Source organism: Trichoderma gamsii, assembly GCF_001481775.2.
Source record: "Trichoderma gamsii strain T6085 chromosome Unknown Scaffold_1.2, whole genome shotgun sequence".
Lineage (NCBI taxonomy): Eukaryota > Fungi > Ascomycota > Sordariomycetes > Hypocreales > Hypocreaceae > Trichoderma > Trichoderma gamsii.
Window position 1 is genome coordinate 1,549,981 of NW_020171338.1, and position 21,947 is coordinate 1,571,927.

General features: G+C 50.9%; 5 protein-coding genes across 5 annotated transcripts; 4 read left to right on the plus strand and 1 right to left on the minus strand.

The window, feature by feature from the left end:
* Positions 1 to 145: 145 nt before the first annotated feature.
* Positions 146 to 2,476, plus strand: TGAM01_v200469 (hypothetical protein; the record flags this gene model as incomplete). The annotated part of the gene is made up of 1 exon (XM_018806168.1): positions 146 to 2,476. One exon carries the CDS (start codon positions 146 to 148, stop codon positions 2,474 to 2,476), a length of 2,331 nt encoding a protein of 776 aa, XP_018660649.1.
* A 580-nt stretch (positions 2,477 to 3,056) lies between these two features.
* On the minus strand, positions 3,057 to 6,246 carry TGAM01_v200470 (hypothetical protein; the record flags this gene model as incomplete). Its single annotated transcript, XM_018806167.1, has 2 exons — positions 3,057 to 5,029; positions 5,085 to 6,246. 2 exons carry the CDS (start codon positions 6,244 to 6,246, stop codon positions 3,057 to 3,059), a joined length of 3,135 nt encoding a protein of 1,044 aa, XP_018660648.1.
* A 1,787-nt stretch (positions 6,247 to 8,033) lies between these two features.
* Positions 8,034 to 9,907, plus strand: TGAM01_v200471 (hypothetical protein; the record flags this gene model as incomplete). Its single annotated transcript, XM_018806166.1, has 2 exons — positions 8,034 to 8,498; positions 8,564 to 9,907. 2 exons carry the CDS (start codon positions 8,034 to 8,036, stop codon positions 9,905 to 9,907), a joined length of 1,809 nt encoding a protein of 602 aa, XP_018660647.1.
* Positions 9,908 to 13,250: 3,343 nt separating this feature from the next.
* Positions 13,251 to 15,933, plus strand: TGAM01_v200472 (hypothetical protein; the record flags this gene model as incomplete). The annotated part of the gene is made up of 3 exons (XM_018806163.1): positions 13,251 to 13,641; positions 13,724 to 15,411; positions 15,487 to 15,933. The coding sequence occupies 3 exons, from the start codon at positions 13,251 to 13,253 to the stop codon at positions 15,931 to 15,933; spliced, it is 2,526 nt and encodes an 841-aa protein (XP_018660644.1).
* An 811-nt stretch (positions 15,934 to 16,744) lies between these two features.
* On the plus strand, positions 16,745 to 18,592 carry TGAM01_v200473 (threonine dehydratase; the record flags this gene model as incomplete). Its single annotated transcript, XM_018806162.1, has 2 exons — positions 16,745 to 16,948; positions 17,054 to 18,592. 2 exons carry the CDS (start codon positions 16,745 to 16,747, stop codon positions 18,590 to 18,592), a joined length of 1,743 nt encoding a protein of 580 aa, XP_018660643.1.
* Between the last annotated feature and the right edge of the window lie 3,355 nt (positions 18,593 to 21,947).

The following is a 21,947-nucleotide window of genomic DNA, read 5'->3' on the forward strand; positions in this document are numbered from 1 at the left end:
TATCGAAAAATTTTGGAAAGTGCAATTGGCACGTTAGCAGCGCGACGCTTTCTGCCTTTCCAAGCGGCATCATCTTTCTTTTTTCCTTTCTGCTTTTATAACCCTCAATTGCAGCCCCCTCAATAGCTGCAAAAGATTGCCTAAAATGGGTTCTTCCAAGAAAAATCTGAAAGCGACAAAAAAATTCGAAAAATCGCATCTGAAAGATGTTCTGGATAAGAGAAAGGCTGGCGCAAAGCTGAAGCAGAAGCTGCAGATCAGAAACAAGCAGAAAGAGAAACGAGCTCAAGATGCCGAATATATCAAGGGCTCAAAGGAAGGCGAGGCCGATGCCTCTGCCAAGAAACCTGCCGGAGGCAAGGCAAAGAAAGTCACCGAGATGAGCGTCGACGATTTCTTCTCCGGCGGCTTCGAGGACATCATTGATAAGAAGGACAAGGATGGCAAACTCGGCAAGCGGAAGCGAAGCGAAGCCAAGGAGGAGGAATCTGCAGAGAGCGACTCTGACGTGTCAATTGGTGCCCAGCCCGTTGCGAGCGACAGCGAAGATGGCGACGACGACGATGAGGGTGCTGGACTTGGCATGAGCGCAGAGGCCATGAAGGGCCTTGCGGAGAAGGATCCGGAGTTTTTCAAATTTCTGAAAGAAAACGACCCCGAAGCGCTGGATTTCGACGAGAATGCAGACTTGGCCGAGGTCGACGAACTGAGCGCCGGCGAAGAAGATGAGGAGCTGCCCAAGAAGAAGAGAAAGAAGGGCAGTAAGGCGGAGGAAGAGGCAACACAGAACAATGAGCTGACTCGCAGCACTGTTGCAGGCTGGAGGAAAGCGATGGAGGAGACCAAGTCTCTGCGAGCGACCAGACAAGTGGTGCTTGCGTTCCGATGCGCTGCTCACCTCGACGAAGCCGATGAGGAGGGCCAGGCTGATATGCGATGGTCCATCAACAGCCCGGAAGTCTTCAACGATATTCTGCTTCTTGCTTTGAAGGAAGTTCCTCTCATTCTAAACCACCATCTCCCTATCAAGGAGTCAGCGGCAGGCAAGGTTTACGTTCAGACAGAGGGCAAGAAGTTCAAGACATTGTCTCTGCTCTTGAAGTCTTACATTGCCTCCATCATGCACCTCCTCCACTCGCTATCAGATGACGGTACAATCACCGTCACCCTCTTGGCGATTGTGGAGGTTCTCCCATACTTGCTATCCTTCAAGAAGCTCATCAAGGCTCTGGCCAAGTCCATGGTGAACCTCTGGGCACAAGCCGCTGGCTCTCACTCATCGCGAGTCACTGCTTTCCGTGTTATCAGACGGCTCGTCATCATCGGAGACAAGGGTATCCGCGAAACCGTCCTCAAGGCTGTCTACCAGGGCCTCGTCCAGGGCTGCCGAGTCACCAACCACAACACCCTTGCCGGTATCGACATGATGAAGTTTTCGGCCGCCGGACTCTGGGGCATCGATCCTGCTGTCGGCTACACCACAGCCTTCACCTTTATCCGCCAACTCGCCATCCACCTTCGCAACAGCATCGTCAACAACAAGAATGACTCGTTCCGCATGGTTTACAACTGGCAGTTTACCCACTCACTCGACTTCTGGGCCCGCGTTCTCGCCGAGCACTGCACACCTTTGAAGGAGGCCGAGGCCGGCAAGGAGAGCCCCTTGAGGCCGCTCATCTATCCCCTCGTCCAAGTGACCCTTGGCGCTATGCGTCTTCTCCCCACATCCCTCTACTTCCCTCTTCGATTCCACCTCATTCGCTCACTGCTCGTTCTGTCGCGTGCTGCCGACGTCTACATCCCGCTTGCGTCACCTCTTCTAGAAGTGCTCAACTCTGCAGAGATGAAGAAGGCTCCCAAGGCATCAACACTGAAGCCGATGGATTTTGCCGTCGCTTACAGAGCCCCCAAGTCATATCTCCGCACACGAGTCTTCCAAGATGGCATTGGAGAGGAAGTCGTCGAGCTCATGAGCAGCTTCATGTACACTTGGTCAACCTCCATCTCCTTCCCCGAACTCGCCCTCCCCGTCATCATCCAGCTCAAGCGATGGCTCAAGCAAGTCAGCGCAAAGTCCAGCGGCAACAAGAACTCCAAGCTCGTCTCACAGTTCTCCGTGCTGGTGCAGAAGCTCGAGGCCAATGCCAAATTCATCGAGGAGAAGCGCGCCAAGGTCGACTTTGCGCCCAAGCACCGCAGCCAGGTCGATGCCTTCTTAAAGGACTTTGATGCGGCCAAGACGCCTTTGGGCGCGTACGTCGTTGGCCAGGCTACTGCTAGAGCCGAGCGCGCAAAGGTCCTGGCCGAGGCGAGACAGGAGGAGGAGCGAAAGAGGAAAGAGGATGAAAAGGGTGAAGCACCAAGTGATGAGGAAGAGAACAGCGATGAGGACGTAGATATGGACGACGAGCTTGGAGGAGAGGAGGACGATGAGGAGGAAGCAGAGGAAGAGGAAGAGGAAGAAGATGACGAGTAGATAGATCTTTGTATATAACCTGATGGATGTCGGATAATATTAGGGAGTTTGGTTCCAGAGTTTTAAAAATAAAGATTTGATTTTTGGTCATATTGATATTTATATATATAATTCACATGCTCCATTTCACGTCACATCACAGTATCCATATTTGCAAATTCTTATTATCCCATTTTGCCATTGACCAAATCAGTCAGGTCTCACAGTCGCTAATCAAAGACACCAACTTAGTACAAGTCTTAGTATTACACAAAAGCAAAACGCGCAGGTATCTTTGTGCGCCATATTTCAACTCCTTCGAAGAAAGATGCAAGCAAAAACATAACGTAAAAAAAAAAAAGGCAAGCCACCAGAGTAAAGGACATTCCTTTAAGCCCTAGCATATCAAGTTGAAGCCATTTTCCAGCTTGTAAAACGCCCCAATATCCTAGTCCCATTGCCCGGCTCCTCTCATCGCATTTATTAGCGACTAGAGCTCATCCAGAAGATACCACACAAAGCCATTTTGATCTTTGTGAAATTGTAATGATAGTAAAACAGCAAGAGAAATATAATACGTCCTTTAGCCATGGGTCTTCCTTTAGGCCTCCACCATGCCCTCCCATGTCATTTGGTCACTCAAATTGGTGGCGTCTCGTACAGTCATGCCCGTAATGTTCAAGACTGTCATCTCCACTTCTTCTTCCGTCATCTCCTGGCCGACTGCCTTCTGCCCCTCGAGCACATCGTACAGGCTGTAAATCTGGTCGCTCTTCGACTCGACACGCTTCAAAAGCACGCGAATCGCTTCGGCCAGATCCTGTCTATCCTGACGGCCCATGGACTTGTCACTTCTATTGTATCGGGCTTGAAGGCGCGTCAGTTCGAGCTGAAGATGCTGCGACTCATCTTCTAAGCCCTTGATTACAAGAGCCAGGGCATAGCCAGGGGAGTGAGCTGGTCGAACTGTATGGTCGCCGCCGGACACACCACGCTCACTGACGGGAACGGGCCGCGGAATCGACACGCGCTTCTTACCGGCAGCCAGATCGGCAGAGGAGATGACGCCAGAATGAGACGTGATGCGGCTGCAGACCGTGCAATTTTGGCAATTATGTCCACATAGGTCGTCCAGAATTCGCCGAGCATTAGTCGACAATGTGGGACAAACATCTCTATCAACAACCCTAACAGTCCGCACGCCAGCCTCAGTTGCCATAGCTGTCTTCTTAAATGACTGCGATTTGGAATCAATGTGCACAACCTTGGGAGCTGGTTTCTCGGTATTCAGGCTTCGGGGCTGCTTCGTCTCTCTACCCTTGTAGTCCGTTGCGGTCAAATTGAGGGATACGGCCAAGTCCTGAGTGGTGTTGTCTACAGACAGCATCCCTGTCGTATCATCATCGCCAAAAGGATCCAGGGAAAGTCTGCTTCGGCGTTTGCTCCCCTGATTTGCTACTGTGGACTTGGATCCTTGCAGCGGCTTTCCGGTCGCCTTGTCGGGGAGATCAAAAGCAACCTTTTGAGCAGTGCCAGTATTCTTCGATGGCGATGACTTTACGCTGCTCTTAGCTCGGTGTCTTGCATCAGCCTTGTCGCTGTGTGAGGCAGCCTCACGTCTCTGCGCTTCGTTGCTCCCAGTCATGAGGTCGTCGGTATGCGTTGTCAACTCTGGTAGATCCGGCATGTCTTTGGATTCAGTGGCATCAGCTGGACCGGTATCATTTTTATTGAGGGTAATGTCGGGAACAAAGAAAGCCGAAGTCATGTTTTCTTCAGTCTCTTCATCGTGCCGAGTGGGGAAATCGTTCTTACCGGACGGTCGGTAGCGGTCGAATTGCTTCTTCACTCCCTCAAGCTCATCTCTCAGCTTAATGTTTTTCTCATGCAAATCATGAATGCTACGCTCAAAACCAGAGTTCTCACGGCGGAGAGTCTTGTTTTCGTTGAAGTATTTGTCGTTGTGTCGGACTAGGCTATCGTTGTCTTCGCGAAGAGTCATCTTCTCCTGCCTCATCACTTGCACTTGTTGTTTAAGCGTTTCAATCTCCTCGCGAGCGACATCAAGATCGTGTTGGATAACGTCCAGATTCTCTCGGAGATCCTCATTCTCGTCCATCAGAGTTTTGTTGTTGGCTCGCAAAGACCTATTCTCGTTGACAAGGGATTGGTGGTCCTGTCGAAGGCCATTACCGTCAGAGCGCAAGGACTGAGCTTCGTTCAGGAAAGTCTGCTGTGCACGCCGCAGTTCATCGATTTCTGCCCGAAGCGATGCATTATCGCGTTGCAAGGTGCTTCGACCCTGCTTCAGGGCTGCAACGTCCCGGCGTAGAGTGTCATTGTCATGGCGCACCTGTCCGGTTGAATTCAGCTGCTTGTGGGTAGTTTCTAATTCTTTCTCTTTGACGCTCAACTTTCGAGTCAACTTGTTGATGTCTTCGCAAGCCTCTTGCAGGCGGCTAATGACACGGTCTCGCTCTTGCGCCAAAGTATCGTTTTCAATATCACTTGTGCTGATTCGATGTGTCGCCTGATCCAGTCGCTTCTGGAGTGAGGCTACTTCAGCTTCGAGAGCTATATGCCAGTCAGTAACCAGTCGTCATCGTATAAAGAGGTATCTCAAATTTACCCTTCTTTTGAGACAAAACTTGCTCACTGACACCAAAAATGTTAGGCTCTCCGTTTATACCCTTGCGAGATGATCTAAGCTGAGCTTCGAGTCTCTCCACCTCGTGCTGAAGGCTGCCGGCATAGTCTTGGATCTTGTCATGATGCTCCTGGAGAGAGACGATTTCTTCACGGATCATATCCATTGATATAAAGATCTTCTCTTCATCTTCAGGAATCTTGATGCCATCGATTTCTGCATGTGTCACGCCAAAGGGCCTCTCCTTCTGGTCGTGTACTTGGCCGTGTTTAACAAGAATGGGTACGCCGTCCTTCATTGCTCCGTTGAATCTCAAAGTGCCCGTAACAAAGTCATCAAGATGCGAAATGTCTGGCATGAAGAATGAGCGGCCATTCGGTGTCTCGTGTACAGGGCTGGACATCAAGGGAGGGGGTGAAGGAGGAACAGCTGTCATGCTGGATTTGGCAGAAGAGAGAATGGGCGAGCTTTGGTCGTGGGTTGATATTCGTCGGTTCAAATCGCCAGGGGTAGAAGATGCCTTGCGCAATATCTCCAGGGCTTTTTCGATAGACGCTTGTCGCTCCCTTTCACTGGCCCGCTCTCTGGGCGGTGATTGGACGTGTACTCTGGATAGAGGGCTGGGGTTGTGAACGACACTTTTCGTCAGGCCGTAGTTGGAGAGCTTCCTAACGGGCGCGCGTGAAATAACTTGCGGCAGGTCAGGCTCGTTGTCGACGCGGGGCTGCATTTCGGAGCGCGTTCTCTTGGAGCCGTTCCAGGCGTCCTCGGTGGTATCGTCAATGTACTTGGGGATGGTTTGCGCCGTCTTCCTTTCGTTCTTAGTGCGTAAGATGTCATTTAGCGGCTTGGTGTCTGTCTGGTCGTCGAGGACGGCAATGTTCTTCTTGGGCTGGGCGTAGAATTCGGGCCATTTGCGGTGAGCAGCCTCCCAGTTGATGGGCAGCTTCTTGGGGGCAGTAACGCGGGCAATGTCCTGGTTCAGCAGACGTGTGGACTCGCCGTCGGGATCTGAAAAGACGGAGGACAGGGTCGGGCTCGCTCTGCCGGTGGATGAAGGCGGGGAATTGAAGGGATTTTCGCGGTTGGCGTTCATTTCCCTAAGAATGCGCGAACGATATCTGGTAACTGCGTCGGACTCCATGGCAAAGCCCTGCCACGCGCCGCACGCGATGCTGGAGCTGCAAAGAGTCGACGGTGGCTATTTGGGGGTTTTAATGGCGGTAAGCGGATGCAAGCTCGCCGCGTCGCGTATCTGGAGATTGTTGATCGGTGCAAAGGCGGATGCGCCAGGCGGTCGGACACTGCAGGAGCAGGCGCTGTGAGTTTGGTTGAGAACGCGTCGAGTTCGGATGTCGAAGCAGCAGCCAGGCGTGGTGCAGCTGCAATGGTGGTCGAGGTCGAGCTTTGGAGTTGCGGGAGGAGAAAAGCAAGGACCGGGGCTGGAAGTGGAAGCTGGAAACGAGACGGATCCTTGTTTTGGCGTGAAAGTAAACAAACCCCAGACAGGCTTTTGGCGGGGCGGGGTTTCTCGCTTTTGGGGGGCTCTCCTGCTAAAAGGCCAAGCAGAACGGCGGCATATGCAAGTACTGTACTTGCGCGCGGCAGGCCCCGTTGCAGGGCTTTCTTGTACCGCTACTATCGCTCCCGTGCCAACCAGCCACTGCAGAAGCGTGAAAAGTAAAAGGGCAGCGTTCAATGATTATCGCAACTCAGCCATGATAGAGACGTTGACAAGTCTTAAGTTTTCAGCAAAGTCGAAGATGGAAGAGGGAAAGTCATAATTGATAAGAGCATGAAAATAGCGCAGTGCCATATATTGGGTATCCCTTGCAGTGAAACCGCCAGCTTAAAATGAACTTATGCACAACCTAGTTTAAGTTGCGATTCGATCGAGCTTGCAGGTGTTAGTACTACGTCCATATACTTGCACAATGCAGACGCCATTAATATAAGCTGGTTGGAATTCTATTTTCATTTCATGTTTTCACTTCTTTTTATCTAATTCCTTCTGATTTATATCTTGACTTTAGCTGCGCGCCGGAGGGCAAATCATAATACAAGTAGTGCACCAAGTTCTCCGTACAAAACTTTGGAGCTGCTACTGCTACTCCACCAGTCCTTTACAAAGTGCTGCAGTATCGTGACAGCCATTACTACCCTGCAAACAACTTGGCCTTTGGCATATACACCATTGAAAAACCCGAAATTTATAGCTCGCAACGTTAAAAACCTTGGCAATCATTGCTTTAGGCCTCTTCGATTTAAGAGCAGCTAGTGAGTGCCAGCCATACCAATCCCTTCATGGGTCACGGGGCTGTGGATCTACCCCTCAGCGACAATCAGCAGTCTATCAATCTTTCTTGATCTTTACAACATCAACAACGACCTTCTAAATCTCAGCATGTAGAGTTGGTGGATGAATTCCATATTCTAAACTTTTTCAATCCCTCTTTTAGAACGTATAACATCCCTCCTTTGCGCTGGCTATGTATTCTACCACCTGGTAGGTGCAAGATTACAGGGTATGGCATGTCTTATTCTACATGTACATATTCTGTGCTGAGACACTCATAACCGAATTCGGCATCATCCTAATTGTCTTGGTGAATTGTTTCTGAACTACCTTGAACTGACTTGTTCATATATGTAAAATCAGATCGCTATTTCTAATAGTCCTTGTACTGATATATATCCTCACTAGCTATACCAGTCTCTCTACTATCTGAGCTTGTCTTCGACCTCAGATACTTGTCCAGCTCTCTACTCGAGGCCCAAAAGACACAACAGACTATTGCCATTTTTGGGCCGATTCCACGAGTGCCCAGAACTCGAATGCCAATGAACTCTTTTTAATCAGACGCCTAAAGATATCCGGTATACCCGCCGCAGCTACTCATACATGATTGATCACACTCATCCCCAGCAGCAATGAGTCGACTCCTTACTACACAAGCTGTCGTTGCTCTTGTTTTCCTACCTGTTGTAATTGGGGCTCCTGGGTTATATGAGAGAAAATACTGCTCTGTGGCGGCCGCCGAGATTACCAATTGTCGTCCAGCGCCAGACAGTTTCCTTCCAAACGCGATAAACATCTCTACGTCTGATCACGCCGGCACTGATATCCTAGAAGGCGCATTTTCGGCGCTCGCCGTGCTTCAGAATGACTATTATCAAATAGAAAGAAACACATGGCCATCAGCAATAGACTGGACTGCCGCAGTTACAGAAACTGTAGTTATTGGCATGTTGTCGACTCTTACGAAATCGCTAGACTCACTACTTCTAAGCAGTAACCCGACTATTCGAGGGGCGCATGAAAATCTCATCTCGTCAATTTACGATCAAATTCTTGGCTTTCATTTTGAGCAAGATGTAGTGGCCATCCGAGATCAGGTATGCGTGCCATTTTTTTTTTTTGGCCTGAGATGCTTTATTGACTTTGAAATTTACTTATCCAGGCTTTTGACGATATATTATGGGTGGTGCTTGGCTGGATTGAGGCCACAAACTTTGCTCGATTGCATACCAGTCTCCATTTCCCCTGGGCTGAGTCCAATCTCAATGCGAGTTTCCCAACTGACGTTCACGAAGCCCTGGCATCGCTGCCTTGGCGCGGTCAGTTTTGGGTCCCTTCGTTCCAGAGCCGAGCCAAGAGTTTTTGGCTACTCGGCGCACAGGGATGGGATACTGCGTTGTGCCACGGCGGCATGGTCTGGAATCCCCGCCTAGAGCCTTACAAGAATGCCATTACGAATGAGCTTTACGTTTCGGCCTCTATTTCCATGTACCAGTATCTCAACAACGGAACCGCCGTTGACAAAGACCCCCTTCATCTTCAAGCAGCTATCGAGGGCTACAAATGGCTAAGGGGTAGTAACATGACCAATAACCAAGGCCTGTTTGTCGATGGCTTCCACATTGATCGACAAAAGCCCGGCAATGTGGAGTGCGATGTCCGCGATGAAATGGTGTACACTTACAACCAGGGAGTGTTGTTGACGGGCCAAAGGGGGTTGTGGGATGTGACGGGAAGCCCCTCTTATCTTGAAGACGGGCATAACCTGATTCAAGCAGTCATCAAAGCCACTGGTTGGAGTGTAGAGACGAACCAACCAATAGACTTGATAGAGGTGTCGTCAAAACTACCAAAATGGAGAGGCCTTGGTCGTGGAGGCATTCTGGAAGAGGAATGTGATGCAAGCGGCACTTGCTCCCAGGATGGCCAGACCTTTAAGGGGATATACTTTCACCACTTGAACGCATTTTGTCGGCCTCTACAGTGGGATGACATAACCGACGGCAATGCTCTCAACATGGACAGCTTCGGCCACGTCAAAGCAGCTCATAAAGCATCCTGCGGGGCGTATCTTGGCTGGATCAAGCACAACGCTCTGGCAGCACTGAAAACTCGAGACAGCAGGGGCCGCTTCGGCATGTGGTGGGGATCAGGCATCTTTGGCAACATTCAGGTTTCGCCAGAGGCAGACGGGATCAATCACAATGCTGCAAACTCCACCGACTATCGCAACTACGGGACGCCCAATGACGAGGTCTGGGGTCGAAGTGCAAGATGGCTGCCAGGAGCTGGGAAGGGGATCCAGGAGACGCAAGCCCCGTTGACGTCAAGCTCGAGACTGGAACTGAGGAGCATGGAAGGGTCAGAGACGGCGGAAACAGTCATGCAGCGGCCACACGACGGCGATGCCAATGATCGCGGCAGGGGAAGGACGGTGGAAACGCAGGCTGGGGGCGTCGCTCTGCTTCGCGCGTATTGGGACATTTCGCAGTCGCAGGCGTCATGAACGAGGCTATGGCATTTCTTCTAATCCTCTGACAAGGGCAGAAATGAAGCATTGAAGATAGAGTCGGCGCTAATGCAGCTCGGTATCGTTCAGTTCGGTATCGTTCAGCTCCGAGTGGGGATGAACCCCTGCGGCACCGGTGGTGGAGGCCGGGGCTGGTGGAAGATGACAGCGCCAGGCCACGCTGAGCAGGATCATTGGAGATCGCTTCAACTGCTTTGAAGACTCTAGCTGGCTGGTTTGTCGGAGGCCTGGAAATGAAAGGAGGCGGTGCTACGATTTGAGGCAGCAATGGCTCAGTGTCAGGCGGTAAGGCGGGTGTAGAAGCCATCGAGCGTATCTTGAACTCGTTTGTCGTATTTACTAGTAGGTTCAAGGTTCCTAGATATTTGTATTTCCCGTCATCGAACAAATCAACATTTATATAGTACAGAGCTTTCGGTCTTCGTCTTTCCACCTTATTTATTTCACATTGCATTACTTTCAATCGTCTTTGCACACTTATACCCACTTGGTTATATACAAGTCCACCTTTGAACTACTTATTGATACCTAATCGCATCATAACCTGATCTCCTCAAACCTATTCGAGGGAATTTCAGCTGAATATTTAAGAAATTACATCAGCCTCATCCGCAACCACACAGTCAACAGAAGCAATGGCATTTGTTATTGGCCTCGTTGCAGCAACTGCCCGCGCCCTATCTAGCGACGACAGCAGCAATCCAGGCTACAACGCCAACGGCCAAAACTACAACAACAACCGCAGATACAACAATGCCCCCCGTGCCGCATCTGCGGTTGGCCGCCGTGCAGACCGCCGCACGGATCGTATCGCGAGCCGGTACTCGGACGCCTCCACGGTCATGTCCCTGGTGAGCTCTGCCTCTCGCTCTCGCTCAGCAGCACCGGCACCCTCGCAGCCCGCGCCGCCTTACATGAATTACGGCGAGGGCCCCGGTCCAAGAGATGCGCCTTATATGGGCTACGGCGAGCCTCATATGAACTATGGCGAGGGCCCAGCACCAAGGGGCGCGTACTATCCCTCCGAGCCACAGGGGCCCGTGACCGGCTCTTATTACAGAGACATGCCTACGGGAGCGCCTGAGGGTTACCGATGGAGGGATGAGCAGAGTTATAACCAGCCGGTGGGCCAAAGAGGCAGAGACAGAGACCTGGGAGCAGGTGCGGGCTCATCGGTGAATGACTTGCCGCCCTATGAACAGGTCGTTCATAGGCCTCGCAAATCATGATTTTGAGAGGGGACGGTTGGTTGAAGAGGTGCCTACCTACCTACGTGTAATACGTGTAACTAGGCACATGAAGTGGATCGCGTTATGCTTCTTTTTTCGCTTAGTGTTTTCTAAGATGGCAAACCGAGAGCGAGAAGAGTCGGCGCGAAGAGCTCGCAAAGCTCCGAGTTGTCCCCCCATTGCTGGCTGGTGACCGATTGGGTGGAGATTTGGCACCGATGCGATGGCAAAGAGGACCGGAGCCGAAGAAGGATGGCAGCGCTAGGCCATATCGAGCAGAACGATTCGAGGCCGCTGTGCTTGGGGGTTTTTAGCTGCTTAGTTGGAGGACGCGCGCCGGGGCTGAGCCATTGCTGGGCTGCTTGGGGCCTGGCTGTAGGAGGAGGCGGTGCTGCTGAGGCTGGCGGCGAGGCGACTATAGAAGCCGCCGAGCGTATCTGGATCTGCTTTGTCGTATTTCATTATTTGTCATTTACATCATCGAACAAGTCTTTATTTATATAATACCCATAAGAGCCATCCATCTTCTTCCTTTTTCTTTCAATACAATACACTACACTGCATTAAATCGTTTTACACATATACACCTATTCTTGTTATCCTTGGCTGCACACAAGTCTACCTTTAAGCCATTAATACTCGTCCACGTCACGACTCAATATCCTCGTACACAGTCGGGATAACGTTGCTTGTTATCAAATTAATTACATCAACCTCCACCTCATTCTCAGCAATAGCAATGGCCTTGGTTATTGGCCTCGTCGCAGCAGCTGCCCGAGCCCTGGCTAGCGACCACAACGGCAGCAACCCGGGTTACAACGGCAGCGGCCAGAATAGCAACAACAACGGCTACACCAACGGATACAACAGCAACGGCTACACTAGAGGTTACAACAATGGCTACGCCAACGACAACTACAACGGCAACAACGCCACCCACTATGTGCCCTATGCCGCATACGGCACATGTTCACACATGACGGGCAGTCGCCGTTCAACCCGCCGCATGGAACGAAGAATGCGCAAGGCCGAGCGCAAGGCCGAGCGCAATGATATGATCATGTCTCTCATAACCTCCGGCTCACGCTCTCGCGCAGCAGCAGCGCCGGCATCCTCTCAGCCCGTCAGCGGCGTATCTTACAGAAACCACGGACAAGGCCCCGCGCCAAGAGGCGTGTCTTCCTCCGAGGCGCAGGGATCCGTGGCCGGTTCTTGTAGGGACCGCATACCGGAGGGGTACAGATGGAGGGATGAGCAGAGTCGCAGTGCAAGGTCATCTATGGATGGGTTGCCTTCGTATGAACAGGCTGTTCAGAAGCCTCGCAAATCATGATTTTGAAATCACGACATTTGGTTAGAAGTACCTTTATTCTGGAGAGGGAAAGCGGGCGTTTGGTTTCTACCGGTTTCATTCCTCTGTATATAATTTACTATGAATCTAGATTACTGTTTGCTGCTGTTCGAATACAGGATGGAATTAGTCTTACAATCTATAATCTTCAATGTAACTACAAGCACTTACATAGCTCTGGCGTCCCACTTACCGCTCTTTGCATCAAGGTATTCTACTATCCATTTACTATATCAAGGTGTATACAACATGATAGGACTCTTTGATACTTTGAGTCTTATGATTCTTCACTATTCTTTTTTATTTTTCGTCAGTTGTGGTAACGGTGCGAGCCCCGGTCTGCGATACCTTGTCGCTGCTCTGCAAGCTCGATGTGTACATGTGATAACTTGCTCTCAAAGCTGCATCTACCCCGCCATTAACCGCCAATTGGCGGTTTTGCTGCCTCAATTTCAACAATCTCAGCATCCTACCTATCCACGAATGACTAGGAGTGATGTAGCTCTTGACCCGAATATCGAACGAGTCACATCTTGTTCAGGCTGATCAATGCCGTGTTTAGTCATTCCTCAAATGACCGCTCACACAACAACCAACTTGAACTCCACCTCCACTAGTTACCACCATTGTAATAAAATGGCAACAGTGTCTGCTCGTCTCGTAAATTAAATTACAAATTAAATTCCTATCCTTTAATCAAGTATAAAGTTACGAATCCAAGGGAAAAAAACAAAACAAAATGCCAATCCCATCGCTCAAAGGCATCTACCAGCAGTACAAGGCCGACACCGACCTGGTGGCCGAATGGCTGGCTGTAACGGCCAAAGCCCACGGCTATGCTGCCACCGCCACTGCATCAACGGCAAATCCCCCAGCAGCCGTTGGGGGCAGGCTCAAGGGGAAAGCTCGAAAAATGGCCAAGAATCAGGCGTCAAATCAGCCTAAGAAACCGACAGCGACGACATCAGAGGCGGCTATCGGTGATGATGGCAGTGGTACACCCGCTTCTAAGAAGCCCACATATCTCATCAAGATCAAAGAGTTTGAGCCCTTGGCACAGTTTGTGTCCAAAGTTGATGATATCAAAGTCCCCAATTACTTTTCTACTGCCCTTGAGCGTGTTATACAAGGTCGGTATCTTTTTTGATTGTTCCAGGGCAAAGTAACGAAAGAATAAAGAAGAGTAGAGGAGCTGACGGCGGCTCACGATAGTGCGACAGAGCTTCTCGGATCGTCTTGCATCGAGCGGAGTGGAAGTGAATGCCGCCTCCGATGACCGCCACTCTTTCTTCGTAGGTATTCTCGAGAAAGTGCGTGATCACTTGAAACCGCTCATGGGAGCCGTCTCATTCAGCGTGGACGCCAAGGCAGATGCCAAGTCGAACGGTCTGGACGACAACTTCTTTAGCCCCCTAGAGGTATATCATACTTCAGCAGAGTTCGACGATGCTCCAGATGCCGCCATTGCAGCATCTTCGACTGATGTTAAATATGTCGCGGAACAGGCAGACTCTGCCCTGGACATCCTCTTCGCGTACATTGCTCTCTTGGACGACTATCGCCGCCTTAGGAGCGAAATTAAAACTTTGTGGGCCGACTACGCTTCTGGCAAGCTGGATCTTGCGGCTGTTTCTGTTGCCACCAACATGGCCTTTGAGCTTGCCCGCAATATAGAAGAAGAAGTAGACCCATTGTTCAGCAAACTGGACGGCGGCGCCTACGTTGCCAACCTACATTTTGAAAGGATATGCAGTGCGTTCGGAATCGACATTCACAAGGATAAGCAGAGAGGTGACCCCTATAACCTCAAGGCGTACGACCTGGCGGACGTATGCATGATGAATCCCATGACGATGCTGATTAGCTACCTGCAGTCTACCCAGCGCGATGAGATGCATCTGCAATCGTACAGTGGCAGCTTCGGCTGGTATGACGAGAAGCTGGGTGGCTCTGGAACGACCAACCGCCAAAAATGGAAGCAAGACATGACGGCGATGCTGGAAATCTTGCCAGATGTCAGCTTTCTGGTGTGGAAACTCGGGGCTTCGAGCATAGTGGACGAGTTGACCCGTGGAATGGCCTACGTGATGAACGAGCCTAACAAGACCGTGCCTCTCTGGCTATGCTGGTCTTTCCAAATCTATCTTGATATTCTGCAGTCTCTTGGCGCGGACTGTGATCGTGGATACCGAGAATTTCAGCAAGAAAGCCTCAAAGTCAAGCACTCTATGCTCGAAATCCCAGTGTCCAACAAAGAACGCTCACGAGTTCTCAGCGCCGCCACGAGGTGGGACAAGGATCCAATCTGGGCAGCTCGCAAGTTGGTATCAGACGCAGGCCTGTTCCCCAACGAGACTGCGCCGGAATTCAAGTTTCTTCGTCGCAACCCTTTATACTGCGGCCTCTTGATACACAATATGCGCTCAAACTTGCACTCTTCCGGCGGGCCTTACTTGGCGGGCCCCGGAGCGCTTGTGGGCGTGACGCAGCTGTATCACGCGCTTCGTCAGGAGAAGATGCTTGCTGACAATCTGGTATGGGAGGACCTTGATGATCTCTGGAAGATGCAGGGCGATCCGTCCTTTTTCGTTGGTGACCTGCCGACGAACCGAGAAGCTTACTTTAAAAACTACTGCCTGAGCATAGGCACATCTGTTACCAACTGGGCAGCTGAGAAGCGAAAGGGCAAACTCAAGATAAACGCGGCCAACCGACGAAACTTGAAGTTTATGGGATACTTGACTTTGATAACTAATCATCGCCTTGAGCACCCTGGAGAGCGCGTGCCGTGGTCATCTGCCGCAGTCGAAAATGCCTTGAATGAAGGTATTCTCAAGCAGTACACGGACAGCAGAGGCCATATCCAGCCGGAATTCAAGGACAAGGTGGAAGAAGCAAGAGTAAGTGTATTGTTAATTCCTTCAAGAATTGACTTTTCTTGAAAACCCTCTGTTGACAATGATGGCATTACTTAGGTCGAGAATGCACGGCTCCTCCCTCCCGGGCTTATACGCAAGCTGGCCCAGAACCTCCAGACTGAACTCCCAGGCATCTGCTTCAACCTCTTCACCATGCATCACGAGGCATGGAGATTCCTAGAGCGGCTAAGCGAAGGCTATTCGGGAATCTTGGGTGCTGGCGTCCTATCAAACAAGCCGGACGAACTGCCTTTTGCCGCTGGCCTCCCGCTTGCAGTGGCTGCAGGCCAGATGAGCCCTCAAGGCGATAAGAAGATAGAGCCGTCGGATGCTTTGCTGCTTATTGCGGCGGATGTTTTACAGAAATTCTTGGAACAAGGGCAAGGCAGGGCCGTTAAAGAGGCGATGACCAAGACATTGCAGCAAAAGGACGTTGAGAGTTTGAAATACGTGAGCAAAGATCCTTGGGGAGTGGAGAAGCTCAGCCAGCTGTCTCTCTACTGATAGATAACTTTGCGGAATGGGTAGGTGAGGAGAGTTGAAGTAGCCCTTGCGTATCTAGTTCAGAATGAATGTATGTAGTCATGCTGGGCGTCTCATTTGAAGGTCTGGCTTCTAGCAGTCGAGAGTATACAGTAGGCCATACTCTCAATTGTATACTATGTGGAGTCGCTCATCTTGTAGCGATAGACTCGTACCAGCTTACACTTGGCTCAGGATATCAAGAAAACGGGACAGGAATGGTGGTGGAATGAAAATAAATTGTATTAGCTGCGAGTGTGGTAATGCTGTACGGCCCCAATAATTTGATACATGCATCTGCAAATGCCGACTGAGTTGTTGACGCAGCTAGATAACGAACAACGCTGGTCTGGGTGGGCTCCGATATCGATGCGCTGCGCGCGTCATTTCCAATTGAGTCAGGCCTTGCTCGATCGCTTGGGTTCACTTCACATCTTGTTTACTCCTACGTCTTGGCGTATTTGGTGAGCCTTGCAGCAAATTGCATCAGTAAGTGTGGCGTTAAACCGAAAAAGCCCTAATTTTTAACATTAAAGGCACGAAAGCCTCTGTTTTCATATTGTTATTCATTAATGTTAAGAGCGTAACTCACTTTCAAAGGGAGCCGTCTGTGACGCCACCTTTTGTCCCCAGAAAAAACTCGGAGGGGCCGATTTATCGGAGCTGGAGGGCAATCATCCCATCCCTCCCTACAAGAGGACTCATTTTCTTTCTTCTGCATTGCAGCAAACACTCGTCCGGTTCAACTACTAGAAGCGCAAATACAGCAGTGATCTGCTGAAACGTATCCGAGATGCCGGGTCTCAATGGCGCATCGCTGATGCCCAACGGCGCTGCGGGCGGCGTCAATGGCACTCGCCGGCCGTCAATGTCATCGCACTTGAAGACTATGGCCCTGACAGAGTACAGCGCCAACCCAACTCCACCGTCCGAAAGGGAAGAAGATGCCACATCGTATGTTCCGGAAGAATATCGCCTTCCAGATGGCTACCCAGACGTGAGTGGAATTGCTTGCCTTTTTCTCCTTTTCCTCCTTTTCCTCCTTTTCCTCCAGCGAGCGCAAGGCTATAGAAGTGCTGACAGACGGGACTTTACGATGTAGTATCTGCGCATGATTGCCAGCGCAACCTCAAGAGTTTACGAGGCCTGCAAGACGACGCCTCTCACCCCGGCCGTCAACCTCAGCAACCGACTAGAGTGCAATGTGCTGCTGAAGCGCGAGGATCTGCAGCCCGTCTTCAGCTTCAAGCTACGTGGCGCATACAACAAGATGGCGCATCTCGACCCTGCCAAAAGCTGGAAGGGCGTTGTCTGCTGCTCCGCCGGCAACCATGCCCAGGGAGTGGCATACTCTGCCCGAAAACTCAAGATCCCTGCCACCATTGTCATGCCCGAAGGCACACCAAGCATCAAGCACTTGAATGTTGCGCGTCTGGGCGGCCATGTCGTTTTGCATGGCGCAGACTTTGACGCCGCCAAGGAAGAGTGCGCACGACGCGCAAAGCAGAATGGCCTCATCAATATTCCGCCCTTTGACGATCCATACGTGATTGCTGGACAGGGAACGATTGGCAATGAAATGTTTGCGCAGGTCAACATGGCCAATGTTGAAGCCATCTTCTGCGGCGTTGGAGGCGGAGGGCTCATTGCCGGTATCGGCTTGTTCGTCAAGCGGATGGCACCCCATGTGAAGATCATTGGCGTTGAAGCATCCGATGCAAATGCTATGGCGCAGTCTTTGAAATTGGGAAAGAGAGTCACGCTCTCGGAGGTCGGTTTGTTTGCAGATGGTGCAGCTGTCAAGGTCCCAGGAGAGGAAACTTTTCGCATTTGCCGCGACGTTGTCGACGATGTCATCGAGGTCACCACCGACGAAATCTGCGCCGCCATCAAAGACATGTACGACGATACCAGATCCGGTCTGGAGCCGGCGGGCGCTTTGTCCATCGCTGGCTTGAAGAAATACGTTGCCCAGAAGCCATCTCAGAACGCCAAGAGGACGCTCATCGCGGTGACCTCCGGCGCCAACATGAACTTTGATCGGATGAGATTTGTCGCCGAGCGAGCTGCGCTAGGTGAGGGCAAGGAAGTTCTAATGGCCGCTACCATCCCGGAACGGCCCGGAGCTTTCGCCAAGCTTGTCGACACCATCATGCCTCGGCCTGTCACCGAGTTTTCCTACCGTTACTCCCCTGGCGAGGTCGCCAAGGTGCTTATAGGCCTCTCCATAACAGTTCCGCCTTCCCAAAGGGCCGAAGAGGTGCGGACGCTGATGGAGCGCATCCGAGAGGAGGGTATGGAGGTAACGGATCTATCCAACGACGAGCTCGCCAAGAGCCATGTGCGCTATCTCATTGGCGGGCGAACGGGCGTTGTAAACGAAAGGGTCTTCATGTTCAACTTCCCTGAACGGCCCGGAGCGCTAGAAAAGTTTCTGGCGACTTTGAGGCCAAAATTCAACATCAGCCTTTTCCAGTATCGTACGTACGGCGGCGACGTGGCCAAGGTGCTAGCAGGGATCCAATGCCCACCGGAAGAGAACGCCGATTTGGAACAGTTCCTTGAAGAGCTTGGCTACCCGTCAGAGGAATGTACAGACTCGGAAGTCTTCAAGATGTTCCTGAAGAGCAGTGGCCAATAAGAGCACCGAAGTGGAAAGAAAAGAAAAAGCGTTTAGATTACGGAACCATATCCGCGGCGTTGGGTAAAGTGATTTGATCAGGGGAACCTGGTTCTCGATTTTTGGGCCTTCGTTTTGGCCGTGGGCAAGTGATGAAAGCTCCTAATTGGGAAGCTGCAAAATAGACATGAAGCCATGTTTTGCATGTGAAGCCGGAGTAGGCGACCCGGTACGAGTGCCGAGGGGTGTGAAAGAAGACGGGAGGAAAAGAAAACCATGGTTCGGAAATCTCCGAGGCTGCAGATGATTGGGACATGCCTATTTTGAGGACGATTGGCCGATGGATTGGATTTGGCAGTGCCTCTGTTTGCGAAACACATGCTACCTGCCTTTTGCAGTGTTTCAAAACCACTTTCCTCGAAGCACTGCCGGTATCATTTAGCTGCATGCTGAGAGCATACCTTAGTAGAGAGCTGCTGGGATTGCGAGAATCAGGTAGATGCCTATTCATCATTGCGGCCGAATGCCGGCAATGTGATTATGATTCGTGTATTGTTTCTTTGACACACTATCTTTTGGCGAGGTATATGCTTGAAACAGCCACTAATAGATCGATGCATCTTTATACAACCTGATGGATCCACTGTGTGAGATCAGGACAATTGATCATGTACAAGGCAGGTACCGATGTAATGTTTATACCGCAGCAGTGTGAAACAAGCTTGTAAAAGGTCCGGTATGGCACTCGTTTTGAAACAAGGATTGATAAGCACGGAATGAAACGACGGATTTGTGCGGTAAGATGGCATGTGAGATGAAAAGGCCTCTGATCAGCTTGGAGGTCTTTTTGTTATCGCTGGCGTCTTTATTCGACATTGGTGTGCTGACGTGGGCATGGAGAAACCTGTTGAGATATGATCGGCAGCGCAAAGAAGAAAGAGCTGAGAATCGGGTGCACCTGATGCGAGAAAAAGAGCTGCAATTCAAACTGAATGATATGGCAAGCACAACGCGTTAGGTGTAACTGTATACGAGCTATTACCTTGTTAGACGTTCCACTCTCTTTCGGCTTCTGTATGTCAGACGGGAATAGTACCGCTACGAGCAGGTAGTAAATGACAATAACTGCTAGAACCAATTTCACCACGAAAGAGAATACTAGCAGAAATAGCAGAGAGCAGTGCATTCATGCTGATGCTGCTATTAATTAGATGGCTCTTAATAGTGCCTCTGCCAAGGTAGCTAAGGCTGTTAGTTGGTGAACATCAAGTTCTATTTATAAGTCTTATTGTAAATGTACGCCTACCTATGCCTAAGGTGTAATATCGTAAGCGTCTGGTCGCTGACAGAAAAGCCTGTCGCTAGGGCGCATTTGAGTCATACCTTACCTACCTACGTTAGGAAGAGCGCCTCATCAGGACGAAGGGATATGCAAGGGGTTCGGGAGAGAGTACCGACTTGTGCAGTATTCCGGAATATACTACCTTTTCTTCGATTGATACAAAAGTTGAACAGCACCCCATTCCTATTTTTTCACTGCCCTAGCTGTAGTTTGGTAAAGCGATGCGTTTATGTATAATTTTGGAATTTTTTTGGATAATAGACTTCATGTTGAATAGGAATAGCAGTAGCAATACCTACTAGATAGTAGTTCCTAGCAATGGCAGTACCTACCTGGAGTCACCTATGCCATTGATAGAGTGCTAGATAATAGCACGAGGGCGCTGGATAACTCTTCCACTTCTTGATCTCCCTGATTTTCACTGATTTACGCCTCTTTTTCTTTTCCGTATCCTTTCATCAATTCACAACTGCGAGTCTCATATCCTGGATTCAAGATCGGACGATGGCCTGCTGCACAAAAGAGAGGTACATGGATCATGGAATCTCACTACGGGTGCAAAAGGCTTCTAACAATCTTCTAGGTGCAACTAGGGTCTCCCCTGGTCCTTGTTCCATCCCGAAAGCAAGGATTGCCTAGCGGTCCGTGCGCCGAAGGAAGGATTTGCGGCTGCTGCTCCGCAGGTACTTGTGCTCGCTGAGATGGATGCCGAGTTGGTGCGTAGCATCGGCGGGTTGGTTGGTCATAGAGGTAGGTGACTTGTAGGTGACTTGTCACGCAGTAATACTTGGAATCAGAGTGAGATGTCAGCCTTAAAGGATTCGTGGTGCCTTGTTGGGACGCCGTGTATTGATACACACACACAAGTGCTAACATGCGGGCATGTACCCATACATTTTCGTGCCGCTAGATGGATCTCCTGGGCTGGATTTGGAAGATTTGCGATTTTTGCGGCACCTCGCCTCGCCCAGTCGCTTGTTTCTGACCCCTTGCGTGCGCTCGAATCCCTGTTGGACGTAGATTATTTGCCGAGACTGTGCAGGCAAATTTCCAGCCCTCTACGTCGTCGTTTTCTTTCGTCTTCTTTGGCTTCGCCTAGAAAGGTCGCCTGCCACGTTTCTCAGGGGACGGAATATGAGGCATTGGCGCCACTGGCGTCATTCCAGATTTCGGCAAGGGTAGCTCAGCTCCGGCTAAGTACGATCAATAGCGCATGCCAGCAAATCTAGAGCGAGAGCCGCCAAGTACAAGAGCGCCTGCAGTACTAAAGCTGCCCAAGTACAGTAGGAAATCAGAGAGCAGCAGAAATAGAATGCTGTGCAAGCATCGGTTCTCAAATAAGACAGATAAAAGTAACAACAAAGGGTTTAGCATTGTGCGGAAACGAGACAATGCGGCCATCATACAAAATTTTTCTCTCCCCTGCGTTCCCCCTGTTGGTCTGCAGAGCCTAGCAGGATCAGGGCTTGCAGACCTTGTTGACCGTTGAGCCTCCCTGTGCCGGCACATGGGGGGCTCTCTCGGGAGGGCTCATCCTCTCAATCCTATCGTAGCGGTTTCGGGATTGCCGCTGATCCCCACGGCCGTCTCGGCTGTTGTTTTCAGCGCTGCAAGGCCGCTGCAGGGCCGCTGCAAGCTCTGCCCGCCACGGCGCCAACAGCTAAAACGAAATCGAACCCACCCAGGTGAAGCTACTACCCCACGTCTAACGTCAACAAGCTGCGGCATCCATCCCCATCGCCCGTCTTATTGTCTGCTAGACTGTATGGCGTATGCGTGTGTGTGCATGTGTGCGCGTGTCTCTTTGGTTTGCGCCATGACCAGCGACCCTCTGGCCATCCATCGACCCTCCTCCATCATCTTCCCTGGAGCCAAGAGCTGGGACACTATCTGATCTGCTCACTGATCCTCGAGTCTGCGGAGGCGGCCTACGAGACCCCTTTACGCTTGCGGCCCACGCCGGCTCTTGACGATATAGCTACTGAATCAGTTTTTACTAATTCAGCATCTCCTGTGAGACACCTCTCCGCCACT